At 41.4% G+C, this 19,854-nt stretch overlaps 1 protein-coding gene across 1 annotated transcript in view; it reads right to left on the bottom strand.

The window, feature by feature from the left end:
• The window catches only part of gba2 (glucosidase, beta (bile acid) 2), a 68,526-nt gene that overhangs the window by 11,623 nt on the left and 37,049 nt on the right, over positions 1-19,854 (bottom strand). The window contains exons 8-15 of the mRNA XM_038790754.1: positions 18,786-18,911; positions 16,527-16,708; positions 15,995-16,099; positions 13,615-13,722; positions 12,229-12,380; positions 8,215-8,321; positions 7,544-7,686; positions 6,185-6,300 (exon numbers count right to left, since the gene is read on the bottom strand). Coding sequence (XP_038646682.1) covers positions 6,185-6,300; positions 7,544-7,686; positions 8,215-8,321; positions 12,229-12,380; positions 13,615-13,722; positions 15,995-16,099; positions 16,527-16,708; positions 18,786-18,911 — 1,039 coding nt within the window. The remainder of the gene's footprint in view (positions 1-6,184; positions 6,301-7,543; positions 7,687-8,214; positions 8,322-12,228; positions 12,381-13,614; positions 13,723-15,994; positions 16,100-16,526; positions 16,709-18,785; positions 18,912-19,854) is intronic.

Raw genomic sequence — 19,854 nt, 5'->3', positions numbered from 1 at the left:
CCCCTCCCTTCCTCCTCTCTTCCCCCCCCCCCCTCCCTTCCCCTTCCTCCCCCCTCCCTTCCCCTTCCTCCCCCCCCCCCCCCCCCCAAACGCCGGGTCTCTCTTCCTCCTCCCCACCACACAAACGCCGGGACTCGCCACTTCCGCAGCGGGTGAAACCGACGCGTATCGCGTCAGTCCGCTGCTGGCCCTTTCGGGAACGGAGATTACCGGCTTAAAAGAAGGCCCTGACGCCGGAGTCATCCGCACCGCTTTTTCCCGCCAGAAATGGGCGTCACGTCGGTCCGCGGAGAATTTCGCCCCAGGACCGGAATGCGGCCCAACAAGCGCCTCATGAAGCCAGCATCATCCCAATTCGGGGCATATACATTAACCAGCACCACCTTCTCTCCCTGCAGCCTACCCTTCACCATAATATATCAGCCCTCCTTGTCCGACACCACCTCAGCCGCCTCGAACGCCACCCTCTTCCCCACCAGAATCGCCACCCCCCGGTTCTTCGCGTCCAATCCAGAGTGAAAAACCTGCCCCACCCACCCCTTCCTCAGACGAACCTGGTCCGCCGCCTTCAAGTGGGTCTCCTGGAGCATAGCCACGTCCGCCTTCAGATGAGAAAATACCCTAGTTCTCTTAACCGGCCCATTCAGCCCCCTCACGTTCCAGGTAATCAGCCAGATCAGAGGGCAACCTGCCCCTCTCCCCTGCCGGCTAGCCATAGCTTATAACGCCTCTCCTCTACCCCCCCGGCCCACACCAGCTCCTTCCTGGCCATTCCAGCAGCAACCCGGTATCCCCCCCAACCCCCCAGGCTAGGACCCCTCCTAGCCGCGACGCACCCTCCATGGTACTTCCGTGAGTCAGCTGACTTCTGTTGACCCGGCAGCTCCTGCCAAAACCCATCTCCTCCCGGCATGGGGTCATCCCCCTCTTGCCACACCTCCTTGGCACCGCTTCAGCGCGGGAAAGAAAACCAGTAGAGGCCACGCCCCCACCTCCAGCTCCGCCCCCCCGCCCCGCAGCGCGGACAACCAGAGGAAAGCCCGCGCTTTCACACTGCCACACCCCACCCTTCTGACGCAGCTCCTCAAAATCAAGTTTCACCCCAACCCCGTACAGAAGAGAACATATAAAGCACATACCCCACACCCATACCCAACAGACAAACCCACCCGGAAACAGAGCAAAAAGAAAACCAGCATAAAAAAAACACGTCAAAATTGAAGAACAGCAACAGCGAAAACAGCAACGGCCATAGTGTGTCCCCAGACCCTAGTTTGAGTCCAGCTTCTCCGCCTGTACAAAGGCCCACGCCTCCTCCAGGGACTCGAAGTAGTGGTGCCGGTCCTTATATGTCACCCACAGACGCGCAGGCTGCAGCATTCCAAATCTGACCTGCTTGGCATGCACCGCCTTCTTCCGGTTGAACCCGGCCTGCCGCTTAGCCACCTCTGCACTCCAGTCCTGGTAGATTTGCACTACCGAATTCTCCCACTTGCTGCTCCTCTCTTTCTTGGTCCAGTGCAGCACACACTCCCGGTCACTAAAATCGATGGAACCGCACCAGCACCGCCCGCGGGGGTTCATTTGCCTTAGGCCTCCTGGCCAGCACTCTGAGCTCCCTCAAGCTCCAGGGGCAAATGGAAGGACCCCGCTCCCATCAACGAGCTCAACATCGTGGTCACGTACGACGGGAGATCCGACCCCTCCAGCCCCTCCGCCAGGCCCAGGATCCTCAAATTCTTTCACCATAAATTATGGGGAATGCTCCTCTAGACACCTTCCCCCACCGGGATTCGTCGGGACAGCGCTGTTTGGGGTCCTCAAATCGGCCCAAAAGTCCTCAAGTAGCGGGAGCTACGGTGCGGCTTAGCTCCGCATAGCCGCAACTGGAGGTCTCCAAAGCCGATTTTCTGACCGCTCCACTCCTAGTCCAGGCCATCCACCGGTGGAGAATCTGAGAAGGAGTGTTCCCACACGGGGAAAAGTCCAAACAGCACCACTACGAGCCCTTAAAAGAGCCCCAAAGTCCGAAAATAGTGGGAGCCACTGAACGTGCGGCTTAGCTCCGCATCACCGCTACCGGAAGTCCGTCTCCGCTTCTTCAATGGCCTTGGTGAGATCTTTTCACAGTTCTTCCCTCTGCTGCTAGAATTCAGCTTTCATAAAGGCCCTCAAGTCAGCTTGAGACCTCTAAGCTGGCCCTTCCCCCGCTTGCAGAGGCTTTTGTTTGCTGCTGCTTCAGACAAATCTTGCACTGTTTGAGGGTCTGATAACCAAGAAACATACTATTCCTGGGGGAAAGTACTCCTCGAACATTCACCTACGCCTTTTCATCAAAATTCCAACCCGTGTTGCTTAAAAAAAAGAGCTCTTTTCTGTAACCTTAGGCAGGAGCTGCCCGTGTGTGATCACTCACTCCATGATGCACACCGGAAGTTCCCCCCTTTTTATTTCTAAGCTGAACCCATAAAGCCTCATATGCTGACCTGTTTAGTACATCATCCCTTCTCACAACTGGAATTGATTCTTTAACCATTAGTGCTCCTCCTCATTCTTTTTTATCTCCCACTCCTATCCTGTCTGAAGACTCTATAATCAGGGATATGGAGCTGCCAATTTTTCCCCTCCTTTAGCCAGGTTTCCATTATAGCAATGACATCCTGCTGCCATCCTGTGCCCTTAATTCATCTACCTTATTTGTAATACTCCTTGCATTGAAGTATAAACAGTTTAACCCTGTCATTATCCCTTGCTGGACACTTTAAACTTTGCTTCTCATGTAATCCAAAGTCTATCACTACATCTTCTAGCTAATATTATATCTCCATTTTCCTGATCTGAATCTGACCTATCTGATCTTACTCCTGGGAGTGCATTCCGCTGCTACACTTGTTTCAATACTACCCAACAGAACTAACAAAAGCCTCCACAAGGACATTGGTCCAAGTCCGGGTGCAACCAACAATTTATACAGTCCCACCTTCCCCAGAACTAGTCCCAATGCCTCACGAATCTGAATCCCTCCTGGCTACTATCGCTCCAGCTAAGTGTTAATTTGATCTATCCTCTTATTCCTGCTTTTGCCAACGCCTGGAACTGGGAATCGTCCTGAGATTACTACACTTGAGGACGCTAGGACCAAGAAAGCACAATAGCGACTATACTCCCTCAGGAAACTAAGAATGTCCACATTGACCCTTAGCAATTTTTACAGATGCATCATAGAAAGCATTCTATCTGGCTGCATCACAACTTGGTATGGCAACTGCTCAGTCCAACACTAAGAAGCTACAGAGAACACAGCCCAGTCACGTGACTCTCCTCCTATCCATCGAATCTGTCTACACCTCCCACTGCCTTGGAAAAACAGAGTAATTGAAGACCCCTCCCAACCTCTTCCATCAGGCAGAAGATACAAACCTGCCCCGGGGCAAAATCTGGTGTTTCTCTCCATCAAGATCAGCAGAGGGACCCCACCAAACATGGAACATTTTCCCTACCTGGGGAGCCACCTCTTATCTAAGGCTGACATTGATAGACCCAACATCATATCTAGTTCTTGAGCACCTGCTTCGGATGCCTAAGGACGAGCGTGACGTCCGTGCTGACACCAAGATCCTGGTGTGCAAGGCTGTTGTCCTCCCACTCTTCTATACAGTTCAGAAATGTAGACTACATACAGATGCCACTTCAAGGCCCTGGGGAAGTATCTTCAACGTTGTCGGAGCAAGATTGTATGCATCAGCTAGGAGGAAAGGCCCACTAACGTCAGCATCCTTTTGCTTAAAATCAATATTTTTATTATAATGTTTAATTTTATAAATACTAAATAGGGAAAAAGAAAATTTACATGCACAAACCATAAAAAACAGAATAGACTCTCAAACCTACATCTCACCACCCCCCCCCCCCCCCCCCCCCCACCCCCAACCCCTTGCAACTAACGGTGATCAATTCCTTGAAATAAACAATAAAAGGCTACCATTAGGTCACTATCTGTGTGGAGTCTGCACATTCTCCCATGTGTGCGTGGGTTTCCTCCGGGTGCTCGATGGGCCGAATGGCCTCCTTCTGCACTGTAAATTCTATGAAATTCTATGAATCTCTAGCACCCTTTGATTGCAAATATCAGCCTCCTTGAAGGAGCCAAGAGCACCTGCATCGAGATTATGATGATCCTTAAACCAACTCTGCTGTGCTGACAGTGTGCGTAGGATGTCAGAGTCCCAACTGCCAAAGCAAATCTTCTTAGCCAAGCTCCAGGACAAAAGGAAGCACTTCAAAGGCACCCTGAAAGCTTACCTCAAGAAGTACAACAGACAGCAATGCCTGGGAGACCCTTGCTCAGAAGAGATGTACTTGGAGGAACCTCCTGCTGGAAGGGACACAATTCTTCAAGAACACCCAATGGCAAGAAGAGGCCCCGGAAAAGAGCCTGAGAAAGGAATACTAGCGATCTAGAGTCCAAGGATTAATCCCACCTCCTGGAAACACCTGCCAAGTGTCCAGTTGAAGACGGGGCTCTAGGATCAGGCTCATCAATCCTCAGAACCCATGACCAGTAACACGGAGTTTCTAGATGGACAATCATACAGTGAGTGACTGCCAAAGAAACAGCAGCATTGGTTTAATTTTCCAAAGCTCCCTAGATTTGGGAACGGTTCCATTAGATTGGAAAATAACAAATTAAATTCTTCATTCAAAAAAGGAGGGGGCCAGAAAGCAGGAAACTACAGGTCAGTTAGTCTAACATCTGGCTTCGGGAAAATGTTAGAAGCCATTATTAAAAATGTTTTGGCTGGCACTTGGAAAGATGTAAGGCAATCAGGAAAGGTTGGGCAGGTTGGCTTGTATCCACTAGATTAGAAGAGTAAGAGGCCACTTGATCAAAACCTTAGGGTCAGGGGTCATGACATGGTGTACATGAATGAATGTTTCCTCTTATTAGAGAATCTAGAACTTGGAGTCTCTCTTAAAAATAAGGAGTTACTCATTTAAAACAGAGATGAGGAGAAACTTTCTCTTTCAGATGGTCATCTTTAGAACTCTTTTCCTTAAAAACGTAATGGAAGCAGAATCTTTGAATATTTTTAAGGCGGAGTTGATCGATTCTGGCTTAACAAGGAGGTGAGAGGTATTCAGAGGTAGGCAGGAATGTGGGGTTGAGGTTTCAGTCAGACCAGCCATGATCTAATGAAATGGCGGAACAGGCGAGTGACCTACTGCTAATTCATATGCTTGTAGGGCAGCACGGTGGTACAGTGATTAGCACTACTGCCTCACAGGGCCAGGGGACCAGGATTCAATTCTGGCTTTGGGTGACTTGTGTGGAGTTTGCACATTGCCCCTGTCTGCATGGGTTTTTGACATTATTTTTGTTTAATTTAAAATGACAATGTACTGAAAGTGTCAACAAAAGTGCATGGATAATTGTTCCCATTAAATAATTAATTTGGTCTCAATTTAGAGTTTCTATATATTATTTAAATTTAATATACCCAAGTCATTTTTTCAAATTAAGGGGCAATTTAGCATTGCCAATCCACCTACCCTGCACATCTTTGGACTATGGGGGTAAGACCCACACAGACATTGGGAGAATGTGCAAACTCCACACAGACAGTGACCAGTGGCAGGGATCGAACCCAGGTCCTCAGCACAGTGAGGCAGCAGTGCTAACCACTGTGCCACCATGCCACCCATTTAGAATTTATATTAGCAGACATGGGCCAAAATACATTTCAACATACCTTTACCTTTGTTGAATTTTAAAGGCACCAATTACCAGTTTGAGCAGATTCTATCAAGTGTTTCCAGTTGCTTCAGCAGCTTTTTAATTGAATGACCCTAAGTCAGTTCTACAGCCTCCATATCCAAAGACAACACAGCATAGTAAAGTAGCCTACTCCTACTGACAGGCTGTAAAAGTGAGTCAATATAATTCTCGAATACATGTTTCAAAACAGTAGATAAAAATTCAATTTTCCAGTTGTATATTTTTGTCATATTAAATGATAAAAATTAGTTTAATGTGTGCTGACAAATACCAAGTAAAAATCTATAATGGCAGAGGCAATTGCTAATTAGACACAGATTATTTTGCTTCCATTAAAGACATACTTTTAAGAGCTTTGGTAATAGCATTCAATCCTTCAAATAAGCAAAATTATGTAAAGCATATTACCTCATATTCACCTTCTCCAAGGCCACATGCTCTCACAAACCACTGTCCAGCACATTGGTCTGACATCACACTGTTCGAGTAACACTTCTTACTGCTGTCATAATTGTAGTATTTTCCTGCAAGATGAGCAGAATGCCATATTCAATAGGAGTGGTCTGCACAGAGGTGTTGCTAAAGTCCAAAGATGTGCAGGTTAGGCGGATTGGCCATGATAAATTGCCCTTAGTGTCAAAAATTGCCCTTAGTGTTGGGTGGGGTTACTGGGTTATGGGGATAGGGTGGAGGTGTTAACCTTGGGTAGGGTGCTCTTTCCAGGAGCCGGTGCAGACTCGATGGGCCGAATGGCCTCCTTCTGCACTGTAAATTCTATGTAAACTTTGACAGCAGACATGTCAGAACATGTAATGTCATCAACTTTAAAATAAATTTTTTTTTTTTTTTTAAATCCCCCTTTGGGCTAGGACAACAAATCATGCATTTTTTTCTGTCAATGTAAAATTCTGGAGCCACCAACTGGTCATAGCCACAGCATGAAAGCATGGCACTTCTTCACAGTTCAGTTTGATACCCCCACACAAATTACTCCACTGTACTGCAAACTGTTAGTAAATTATTCACTAGGTATTACACTTTGAATGAAAAAACACTTGTTATTCTTTAAACTATACACATGGTAAGAAATTCCAAAAGTGCAAAAAAAGAGACTTTCCACATCTTACCCTCGCTATCCATAGCATTTACATTTGGATGTTGTTTATTGTCACGTGTATCGAGGTACAGTGAAAAGTATTTTTCTGCGAACAGCTCAACAGATGTTGCCCAGTCATTTGTGTGGATTAGATTATTTAAAAAATATGCCTTGTAAACAAGCTGATCAACTGGTTTTAAATAGCTGGTTCAGATTGAATCATTTTTGCATAGTAATTTAGCCATAGTCTAAAAATTAGGGCTAGACCATTCAGGAAAGATATCAAGAAGCACTTTTTCACTCAAAAGATGATAGGGGTTTGAAACTCTCTCCCACAAACAGCAGTTGAAACTAGAACAGTTGTTGATTTTAAATCTGAGATAGATGGACTTTTTGTTAAGCGAAGATATTAAGGGATATGGCCCAAAGGCAGGTATATCGAGCTAAGCCAAAGATCTGCCATGATCTCATTCAATGGTGGGATGGGCTCGAGGGCTTGAATGGCCTGCTCCTACTCTTATGTTCCTATGCACACAGAGAAAATGGGCATATAGGAACAATACAGCATAACATCAAAGAAAAAAAATCGGTTATGGTCAGCTCGAGCGTTAGTATTTCATTATGAACTTTTTAATCAAAGTGTCAATAGCTCAATTCAAGTATAAGGTTACCATTCCACAGTATCCTCTCAAATGCTTCTTTTCCTCTTTCTAGTATATCTTTGTATTTTTTGTATTCTTCATCATTTTTCAGAATCTCGGCCATCTTGCACATAACACACACAGATGCTAACCAGAGCCCTCCACAGTAGGCACTGCAATTTGAACAAATTTAAACAGCGGAATTATTTTCAACAGCAGTTGCACAATAAAACTGTTCATAACTGGAATTACATTCCATGTTAATTGTGAAACTGCCAATAAGCAGGCTTTAAAACTGGTAACATGATACTGCAATGCGTTGGCCATAACAAGACTTTCACGCAAAGTTCATGTTCACGGTGAACTCCAAATACAATGCACCAAGAACCTTGGAACAGAGGTCGGTTTTTGGCCAAAGGCTTCAGAAAATGTAAGCAGGCTTGTCAGTTCCATTTGATCATGCCAACATGAGGCACCTTGGAATGTTTTTCTATATTAAAAGATAAGTGTAGCTGCTGTTAACAGCAGCAGACACGAGAGCAGATTTCCTGCCATTGCTTTTGCGAGAAATAATGCATGGTCCAATAGAAGGGATGAAGAAAGATGTAAGTAAAACTGGAAGGAAAAAAGCACAGATTCCAATTATTCTCTACTGAATGCACTCGTTTGAAATTATCATAAATTTCAGATTGATTCCCTACCTAGGTCCGGTTACAGCCCATCCATCATAGGTCTGGTCTGCATAACCGGAGTTTTCAATAAGTCCATCTCCATCAGTATCAAACTTCAGTTCAGACTCCATGACAGCCTAAAAACAACAATTAATGAAGTTGCAAACTCAGTTTACATTAGTTAATCTGTCATCTCACTCTAAATTCCTTACACCGAAAAATGTAAAACTCAAATTCAGATTGTTAAAGTTCTCTGCCTTTCACGTGGGCCTACCTCACAGCATCACAAAATAAAATTACCCAAATACAGTGCTCTTTAAAACATTTCACCTAAATCAACAGAGCAAAAAAACTTAATTCAATCTGTTAATCCTGCTATTTTTCATAATTATTGCATCATAGTCTTCTGTTCAAAATTACCTTTCAACCCTAGTTCCTATTATAAGAAACACTCCTTTTTTCCTGTTCGTTTTGTCCTGTTCAAAGCTAGAGGGGTATTGGAGGGAGTGTTCAGGGTAATTGTGAAGGTGGTACATGTGAGGCCTGAGCCAGGACCTCTAGAGGCCATATTTGGGGTATCGGATCGGCCAGAGTTGGAAGCGGGTGTGGAGGCAGATGTTTTAGCCTTCGCCTCGCTGATCGCCCATAGGCGGATCCTGTTGGGGTGGAGGTTAGTTTCTCCACCCTGTGACCTGGCATGGCAGGGAGATCTGTTGGGAGTTTTTAAACATTCAAGAGGGTGAAGTTTAAGTTGAGGGGAAAGATGGAAGGGGTCTACAATTCATAGGCTTTGTTTATTATGCACTTTCAAGAATTGGATGACATCGAACATTGGGAAGGTGGGGGTGGTTGAACTGTATATGTTGCTGGTGATTATGTATGTGTGCGTGTATGGTGGATTCCTGATTCCTTTTCTTTGATGTTCGTATTTAAAATGTTGAGGGTTGTCAGGGGGTTGGTGGGAGAGAGGAATTGTTGGCCAGGGGATTGACATTGTATTTGTTACCTGTTGATTGTTTGTTGGTGGGTTTAAATTTGGATGAAAATGTGAAAAAGGAGAATAAAAATATTTTTAAATTTTTCAACCAACACCACCTTTGTTCAAAGGAGCCTAAATCAGTCTGATAAGACATAAACTAAATGAACTACACAAGACTGCATTATCAAATTAGAATAACTAAAACTACACCAATGAGAATCTGAAAATGTAATGGTCTTTCATTCAAGATTATTTCTGGAAATTATTTTAGTTATATTTAATGAAAAATACACTGACTGCTTTCATGACAACTGATGCTTCTCAATAAGAAGATAAGAACTAGGAGCAGGAGTAGGCCATCTGGCCCCTCGAGCCTGCTCCGCCATTCAATGAGATCATGGCTGATCTTTTGTGGACTCAGCTCCACTTTCCCGCCCGAACACCATAACCCTTAGAAGGGTTTAAAACATTATGCAAAACTATGTTTGTAAAAACAATACCTTTTGGTAATGCAGGTCCCCATGTCCTCAAAACACCCAAAGGACAATTTAACATCTAATGAATGACAGTAGTCAATTAAGCAAAAGTAGCAGCCAATTTTTATAGATTAGCATTTTTACAGATTTTTTAATGTCTCACTGAAAGAAGCCATTTCTGATAATTTAGCATTCCCCCAATACAGCCCTGGAAATGTCAGCCTGCATCACCAAATGGGAATTGAATCCATAACGGTTCAGGGTTATAATTGTTGTTGTTTCACTTTCTGCACCTACTGCTGCACAAGGCAGACTTTTGTCTGCTCCCATAGCAAATTTCCTGGAAAGATCATTAGCCAGAGGCTAATAGCTTGAGGGGTGCCATTCTGCAACAAGCATGGTTGACCATTTGTCTCTCCCGCTCTTACCACTTGCTAATAGCAAGTTGGAAGCATTTTTCAGGCTGATATTCATTCTAGTTAACTATGTTATGAACCACCGTCTTTGGCCATCTGGTCCTGGTGTGGGACTGGAACCCAGAGCTTCAGACTCAGAGACAGGCACATTACCCACTGCGCCACAAGACCTCGTTCAAGGTTATAATGCCACCAACTACTAAACTGCAAATGCTATAAATTTCAGATCTGCACTGACATTTTCTTGGTCACAGCATCACTGGTCTCTCTTACAAATAGCTATGACACTTCTCATAGTCAGGATTTTTTACCTTTATAATGCAATATTTTTTCACTTCTGAAGAGGAAATAAGGAGGCTTCAAAGGGATTTGAATAGGTTAAGTGAGTGGGCAAATATCAGGCGAATGTAGAGCATCATGTGGGAAAATGTGAAATTATCCATTTTGGCAGGGAGAAAAAAAATTCATAAATGGTAAGATTGCAGCACTCTGAGATGCAGAGGGATCTGGGAGTCCTGGTGCATGCCTTGCAAACGGTTAGTTTGCAGGTACAGCAAGAAATTAGGAAAGCTAATGAAATGCTATTGATTTTTGCAAGGGGAATTGAAAACAAAAGTAGGGAGGTTGTATTTCAGTTATACGAGGTGTTAATGAGATCACATCTGTAGTACTGTTTACAGTATTGGTCTCCTTATTACAGGATCGATGAAAATAATATGGAAGCAATTCTGAGAATATTTATGACACAAATACCTGGTTATCTTATGAGGAAAGACTAGACAAACTAGGCTTGTATCCACTAGAGTTCAGAAGAGCAAGAGGCAACGCGATTGAAACATAACATCTTGAGGAGTCTTTCTTTGACAGGGTGGATATGAAGAAAATGTTTCTTTTGGTGGGAGAATCTAGAACTAGGGGTCACTGCTTAAAAATATGGAACTGTTCATTTAAGACAACAATGAGGAGAATTTTGTCTCCGTATCGTAAGTCTTTGGAACGTTCTTCCTCAAAAGGCAGTGTAAGCAGTGTCTTTGAATATTTACGGCAGAGATGGATAAATTCTTGATTAACAAGGAGCTGAAAGGTTATTGGTGGTAGGCAGGAATGTGGAGTTGGTGTTAGAATCAGATCAGCCATGATCTTATTCCGTGGTGGAACAGGCTCGAGGGCTCCTAATTTGTACATATGTTCATATAATAATGTGTCACAGTATTGTTACTATAATCTCTCATATGCCCCAGAATCGACTTCTCCAAGTTTCCAGGAGATTAAATGATTCATATGGGCAATATTTTCTGGCCTTGCCAGCCACGGCCACATTCCATGGTCAAATGTTTTTTTAAATCATGTTTAGGACTAGCCCACTCATAAGTCAACAGGTATGCGTATACAAACAAGAAAGTGTCTATTGTGGAATTTCATCCAATCCATAAAATTACTTGTAACCGAAAACAAAGCATGCTACATTATCTCAATTGTGGGTTAAATCCATCACCTTCCTAAATCTGGTCAGGTAACTGTGCTGGACTTGCATGATTGAAGCAACAGTATTCCAATGCATGATGCTTGACTATTTACTGGGAATATCTTTAACCACCTCCACTGTGTCCAGCTAGTGTAGGCAAGGCACTTTCCTGGGCATTCCTTCAATGATCCCGAAGTCACATTCTCAAAAGCTTAATGCTGCAAATGTTATCCCTTTAGAGCAAAATTCAATTCAACAGCAATACCAGAATATTAATTACCAGAAATTCCCAAGTCAAAGCTAAGAAATCTCAAATGTATTAAAGCAACTATTGTACCATACTGTAACTTTATCTGTAATATTACAGATCCAACATTCAATACTTTCCTTTGAATAGAAAGTCAATTATTTCACCTTGGAATGTAAATTAATCTACATTCCTTTAAAGTATAATTCTGCCGTACTCATTCATCCTGTATAATAGAGAAATATGATTGTTAGAGAAAACACACTCAATGGACCAATATGAGGTTAAGAAAATAAACAACACCCTAAACGGTTTATCCACTGCATCACAGAAAATTATACATTTGGCTAAATTCCACTTTTCCAATTCATATTATGCGTTGAGCTACGAGACGTTTTATATACAGGTCAAATTCTCCCTTTGCATAAAATTTTAAAACAGAACAATTAAACATTCTCTACCTTGCAGACGGACCACATGTCTTTGAGGTAAGTGCTATCATTGGTTAGATAGTAGTCTCTATAAACTTGTAGAACAAATTTCAAGTTGAGATCTTTCCAGTCAGCAGTATCATGAATCAAATAAGCATTGACTCTTTCCCATGGTTCATCATCTATTCGAAACAAATTTTTTTAAAAGGAGGGCATTTTTAACCAGAATAATTCAACTAAATATATGCATTTCTACAAAGCAAATTTGGCAAGTCCATCAGTTAGCAGATAAAGATGATGCCCCCCCCCCCCCCCAATTTGGGCAGAGCTCCAGCGTGAGACAGCCCTCCTAATCTTTTCCCCACAAGAGTATAATCACTGACTATTATCTCATATGGTTCAATAGCTTGGCATCAATTTTGAATCAGATCTTTTGCTCAAATGGTATCCCACCTATGTGTATTTGCCAGGGTCATGGGTAGTTGAGCTGATGCCTGTACCTATTGAAGTAAGCATTGAAGAAATTGTAAAACATCTTTTTCCACTAAATTTTATTCACACACACACGTCCATTGTGGAGTGCGCTGTGCTGGATCAGTCGCCCAATAGCGCATGGATAATTGTGGGCAGCTGTAAGCATCATGAACGAGAATGCTGTTCCTTTAGTGCTGACTGCAAAATCAGGGCCAATGAGCAAGAGGCCATAAATATAATAGCTCAAAAGGAAGGAGTTTTTTTTCCATTCACTTAGACTATAGGTTAGAAGCAGCCACAGCTTTTTAGAAGCAATAGTAAATAACCATTTGAAGAAAATATTAGATGGCATTGGAAAGGAATTATGGAACCAGAATTAGGAATATTGGCTCTAGTTCAGAAGGTAGTATCATTACAGACAGATGCACGTACACTAACATTTCAGAGATTATTAAAGCGCTCTGGTACAACATGCCTCTTGTACAATATTTTCCTATTGGTACCAATATGCGAAAATAAATGCAACACCAATTATAGAAAAGCAGAGACTTTTATGCTGATCTCCAGCTAGGGAAAGCAATAAAATGCCAAATTAAGAAGCAAAACAAGAAATTACCATCTTTTAAATGACGGATGGTACAGTGGTTAGCACTGCTGCCTCATGGCACCAAGGACCCGGGGTTGATCCCAGCCCCGAGTCACTGCCCGTGTGGAGTTTGCACATTCTCCGTGTCTGCGCAGGTCTCACCCCCACAACCCAAAGATATGCAGGGTATGTGGATATGTCACGCTAAATTTCCCCTCAATTGGAAAAAAATAATTGGGTACATAAATTTATTTTTAAAAAATCTTTTAAATGACAAGTGGTCTTAAAAGTATACTAACATGGAACAGGAGCAAAATTATTTTTTAATTTTGACATAAAAACACACCAAATCTCACCTGGGTCTCCTATATCATGTGGGACTACATTTGCTGTATTCACTTTTGCCAATCTACCATTCATCAAGTGTATGCGCTGTGTATTGTCCTCCTTCAATACAGCAGCAGCTAAAAAAAAAGATACGTTTACTGTGAATTTTTTAATGTATGACTATAAATTGCCCAATAATAGCCCCATAAAATCTGAAATGTTACAAATTTTGGATTTGCACAATATTCCCTCAGGTTCATTACCAGCAAACTCTTCCACTAGTTGAAACTACATTCCTTACAAATTCCTATTCTCAAAATCTAGTCATGCAATCAAGTGACACAGCCCCTTGTGTCAATAATATGGTCACGTGCCCGCAAGCATTTCTGCCACCTTCAAGAACAAGAAACATGAATGAGACAAGGTAAACTATAAACCAACAATTTGGTTTATTTAGAGTTATAAGTGGTTAGCACTGCTGCCTCACAGCACCAGAGACCCGGGTTCATTCCAGTCTTGGGTGACTGTGCAGAGTACACTTTCTTCCAGCGTCTGCATGGGTTTCCTCTGGGTGTTTCAGTCTCCTCCCACAATTCAAAGAATCCAGGTTAGGTGGATTGGCCATGATATAATTGCCACAGTGTCAGGGATGTGCAGGTTAGGTGGGAGAAAGGGATAAGGCAGAGTAGTGGGCCTAGGTAGGATGCTCGTTCAGAGGGACGGTGCAGACTCGATAAACCAAAAGGCCACCTTCTGCACTATAGAGATTCTATGACTCTAAACAGAGTACAGTAAATCACATCCTATTACCCTTGTTAATGTGCTAACCTAGCAAATCGCATAGCGGTTGAAAGCATATGGGAATGCTTGGAGTGAAAACATGAACAAACCACATATTACAGTATTGTACTTAACTCTAATGCTAGGAACAAAGATTGTTCCTTCGGTGTCTGTAGTCGTGTACATTTTCACTGTTTGATGGTCCAGCACACCAAAAACCTGATTTATGAACCGTCCAACATTGTTGGAAAGATTGACAAGTTCAGCTGCCAATCAAACCTAATATTTCCAGCACATTCTGGGTAACGGTCAACCCGGTTATTAAATAACATCCAGTGTGTTAAACAGATAGGATACTCAAGAAGCTTCATCTGGATCTAATCTACGATTTCAGAAGTCGGATTGTATGAATTTAACACTTCTTCCCCAGCCACCTCCTAAATCAATGTAACTCGTAATGAGAAATGTGTCCCATATCAAATATTTAAAAATCTAGAAAAGCACTGCATTTAATTTCATATTGCAATGCAGTAACTGGCTGCTGCACTTGTCTACCTAACAATCTGAGCATAGCAAGATCTTGGAAACGGCAGTGAGATGAATAAAGGTTTGGGGTTTTTGGCCGAGGGAAGAGAGTTGGCCAAGGACTTCCTGCTCGTCTTTGAACTGCGCTATGGGATTTTTAGCATCCTTCTCAACAAAGGTCTCAGTTTATTGTCGCACCTGAAGGATGTCATTTATGCGTGCAACACTCCATACAGGTTGAGCATCCCTTATCAGAAATGCTTGGGTCTGACTGTGTATCGTATTTTGGAACATAATGTGATAATGCGCATGTGCAGCATGTTACGACCTGTAACCATTCCAGAACCTTGTGGGATTTCCCATTCGTGAGGTTATGTCGGCACTCGAAAAAAGTGTGGATGGGAGTATTTTTCAATTCTTGGAGTTTCGGAGAAGGGATGCTCAGCCTGCAGTAAGAATGGCATTCTCATTGAGGTGACAGTGCGGCCAGCCTACTGATGTAAATCTATTAACTGTAATAGAAAAGTAATTTTTAAAGTCACTTTCACATATCACTGTTAGAAACTTCAATAACTAGCCAGATAAAAAATACATATTGTTCGAGTTGTTCTTAAAATTAGTTTTTTCCAATTATAGTGTAAATGCCCCAAGGGTGTCATGGTGGGGCAGTGGTTAGCGCTACTGCCTCATGACATAGGGGACCCGGTTTTGATCCTGGCCCCGGGTCACTGTCCATGTGGAGATTGCACATTCTCCCCGTGTCTGCGCGAGTCTCACCCCCACAACCCAAAGATGTGCAGGGTAGGTGGATTGGCCACGGTAAGTAAATGCCCAGAAAACAAGATTAATGGATAAAACTAGCTAGCGTATGTTATAAATATATTACAATAGCTCATGGAAACAAATGAATTCAACAGTACAATTAAAGCAGTATAGTTAGCAGGATACAGCTTACTGGAATATTGATCCCCTGAACAAATACCATTTGCATTGCAGTGGTCTTATGAATTTTTTGTAACTCTCAAGATCAGGCAATTATTTTAGTTTCATAATGTTTAAAACAGTGTAGTTTCTGAAAGGTACACCAGAGTTGATATTACATACCAATATCATACTGCAGACTAAGTTCCAGTTTGGGCCATAGCATGATTAATGCAAATGATGCATAAAAATGAACATCATATGTATTGTACATTCGATACTCCTGTCCTACAATACAAAGGAAAACCATTTGACACTCTCTTTCGCACCTGAATAGTCATTTCAGCAACAAAGAACAGTAGATAATTTAGTAGATTCTTCCCATGCACAGAAGTTTGTGTCAATTCACTAGATGTTACAAGACTACATGCAAAATTGAGACAATAGCAGAATCATTTACTTGTCAACAAAATGTATTTTACACATTTCAAAACATTCATTTGGTCAATTTTCCAATGCATTTAAAATGAGACCATTGATTCCTGAACTGTTCAGAAAATAAAACATTACAAACTTGTCAACTTTAATATTGAAAATATGTGGAACTCAATGATTGGATTAGTCTCCAAGAGCTTATAACTTTAAAGCAGTTCACATAAGTGATCATGGCCACAACACACACAATGATATGGCACACCGTCAACTGTATATATACCTTCTAAATATGCAAAACGCCCATACTCCTTCAGCACTTTAGGTAGAGATGGAAGCCCATCCTGAATAGTCAAGCCATTTGTTATATTTAAATCATCAGTCACTTGGAGCCAAATTGTCCCGCCATCAGATATGAAGTACAGTTCATTAAATAAGGCTGACTTGTACCAGTCAGGTAACTGGCTGTAAAATGAACAGGAAAATGTGAACACCAAGATCCCAAATTTACAAAGGTTTAGTTAAAAAAAGATTTGATTTTGTAATGAAAATATCTAAAACTAATAGTGTAAACGTTTGGTAATTTCCACAAAATAAATGTGCTAAAGTTAGTTAACCAAAAAATATTCATAAGTAGAGCAGTATCCTTTAAATAAAATGGGCATTCAATCTGGCTTTAATTGCAAGACAGATGAGGAAGAATTAATTTCAAGTACTTTAAGTTTTATCTTAAAAAATAGTGTTTACAATTTAATAACTTACAAATATCAATTTATTCAAAGTTATAAAACTTCAGTAAAGCAAAGTGCAAACATAAAATTATATTCAGCCAATAGCAGGATCCAAAAATATAATTTTGCTGTGCAAGATCTCAGTTGGTATGAATATTTATGCAGAATACTAATATTTTTGAGACTTATAGTTCTTCCTCGAGACCAGGAACTTGAGGGAAAGCACTCATCTGCAATGTTCCATGCTTATTTCCATTCTTTGCTTGGCACCTCCCCAACCCATCCATGAACTGTTTTGACATTTGCTCCACTCATTTGTCCTCATTAAACTATTCGTCGCTTGAAATGAAAATGAAAATGAAATGAAATGAAAATCGTTTATTGTCACGAGTAGGCTTCAATGAAGTTACTGTGAAAAGCCCCTAGTCGCCACATTCCGGCGCCTGTCCGGGGAGGCTGGGACGGGAATTGAACCGTGCTGCTGGCCTGCTTGGTCTGCTTTAAAAGCCAGCGATTTAGCCGAGTGTGCTAAACCAGCTTGACAGATTTAGTGTGTAATTATCGGTCTACAGATGTGCAAATTACTCAAAAATATAATCTAACTTTCCAAAAAGAATAAAAATTGCAGCTTCCCCGATAGTTTTGGGGTCAATGCACAATGTTGAATCAGCTCATCCTACTTAGACCAAGTGAAAGGCAAAAATGGGTCAAGTTGCGGATTTAAATCCATTGACCCCCATGCTGGAAGGTTTGTGTGTCAGACATCAAGCAGGGAGACGAATTATATTTTCCACAGCTGATGAAATTCCACTGTCCAGGCTAAAACATAAAGGATAGCTTATTGGATAAAGTACTAGATGATTCCCACTGTCCCTGAAACTCAACAAGGAAAAACTAATAATCTCTCTTATATAACAGGAGAAAGATACGATAAAGGGAAAGAATATAAACCTATTTATTAAAGAGCAATTGAGAAATCAAAGCACTATAATTACAATTTAATTTGTATATTAGAGTAAAATTTGAAATTTAGAGTGATATTTCCCTTTTCTTTTGGCTGCCTTCACTTATTTTTTATTTCAACTCTATTTTTTAAAAAACAGGTGATTCAATAACCTGTCTAGTGTATATTTGAAGTGAGACTTCACGGGCGGGATTTTCCCGTACTCGATGGGGCGGAGTGGCGTGAACCACTCCGGCGTCAGGTCGCCCCACAGGGGGTCGGAAAATCCCGCCCCACTTGTTTATCCTTTCAGGACACACTGATCCACCTGTGCCCCTCATTCAGCTACTATCACAGGATATTACAAGTGTAGGTATATTGATCCTACGAGGATCAATACACACAAGAACCTGGACTATAAATTCAGAAACAAAACAAGAACATGGCACTTCCACTATACGTTCACCAATTTAGCTCCACCATGTCATGATGATTTAAGTACAGGTTCTGATGAGATCAGCATTTAACCCTTCCGTCAGAAAGATACAGGAACAATGTGCGAAATAATATTCAAGTTGATCACAACTACTGCAGTAAAGAAGCAGTTATTAATTTTGTCAGCAAAATTTCTATCAATTGCTTGGATGACAATTTGTGTGTGTAAATACATATATATATATATATATATATATATATATGGCACAAAATTAGACAATACAAACGGTTTCATTTGTTTGCAAGCAACAGATTATACGCAGTTTATTAGGCATCATTAAATTCATGTTCTCACCATAAAACTTTGCAATAAAGGACAAATTTATCCATACACAATGTAAGTTTTCCTTCTGCAAAATACTGTAATATTTACCCATTTTTTAAAATTGGATGCTGCCAATCATTAATCTTTTGTTCCCAATCTTTGTAATGTGTTAGGGAGTAGTGACTCAGAGCAGGAGCAGCTTCCCCACTTGTCCCAAAAAAACACGTGTACCGCCTAGAAACAGAATTTAACCAATGTTAAATAACGTCATAACCATCAAAATGCTTTCCTATTATCTTCATGATGTAATCCAAAACGGGTTTAAATGAAACAACTAAAAATTAACTTGATTAAGTATTTTGAAATAGCAATTTCCGTAGGTCCTAAATGTTGGTTGAACAGATGAAATCCATGCACATGCAATTTGACGTGACACTTACTAACTCAAATTCCTCTTAGATTCATTTCCATCAAACGATGGGTTTTGTTGTAGTGGCATATTTTGGTGACAGGATAAATAAACATGAACTTTTATGGTTCATGATGATACACTAGAAAATATTAAAGTTTGCAGAACATTTAGGGCAGATTTGGAGATATAATAATAGCCCAATAATTTAAGGCCCTTTATTCTTCACTAATGTTACCAAGTTCTCCAATCAAGCATCTTGCGCAGCCCGTTACAAACCAAATGTAAACTTTCCTGGCTTTCTTTTGACAAAAAGCTCAACAATTTAAGTGAATCAAGGATAATGTAAAATGCATATTGATCAGTACATGGTTGAATCTGGTCAGGTGGCAGAGGCAACATATAGAGTAATATATCCATTAACAAAAATAGCATTTGACAGGACTACTGACTATTAAGTGAAAGCATTTAGCTTAGCCAATGGAAAATAAAGATGTGATTTCAAGGGATTTTAACTACCAAGTTCAAACAAGCTATTCTTAAATAAAAAGAGAAATTGCTTGGTAAACTCAGCAGGACTGGCAGCATCAGTGGAGAGAAACAGGGTTAACGTTTCGGGTCTCAAACCCTCTCATGGAAATGCATGGGAGTAGCGAGTATGATTTTGGACACCCGAATTTCATTTATGCACAAGGGAATATCCAGATGAGCTGAGGTCTCGAGCAGAAAAAGACAGAAGATTTTTTGAATTTTAATATATTAAGGAGG

This window comes from Scyliorhinus canicula, chromosome 3 (genome assembly GCF_902713615.1).
Source record: "Scyliorhinus canicula chromosome 3, sScyCan1.1, whole genome shotgun sequence".
In the NCBI taxonomy this organism is placed as follows: Eukaryota; Metazoa; Chordata; class Chondrichthyes; order Carcharhiniformes; family Scyliorhinidae; genus Scyliorhinus; species Scyliorhinus canicula.
This window is presented reverse-complemented; position numbering and strand designations above follow the sequence as displayed.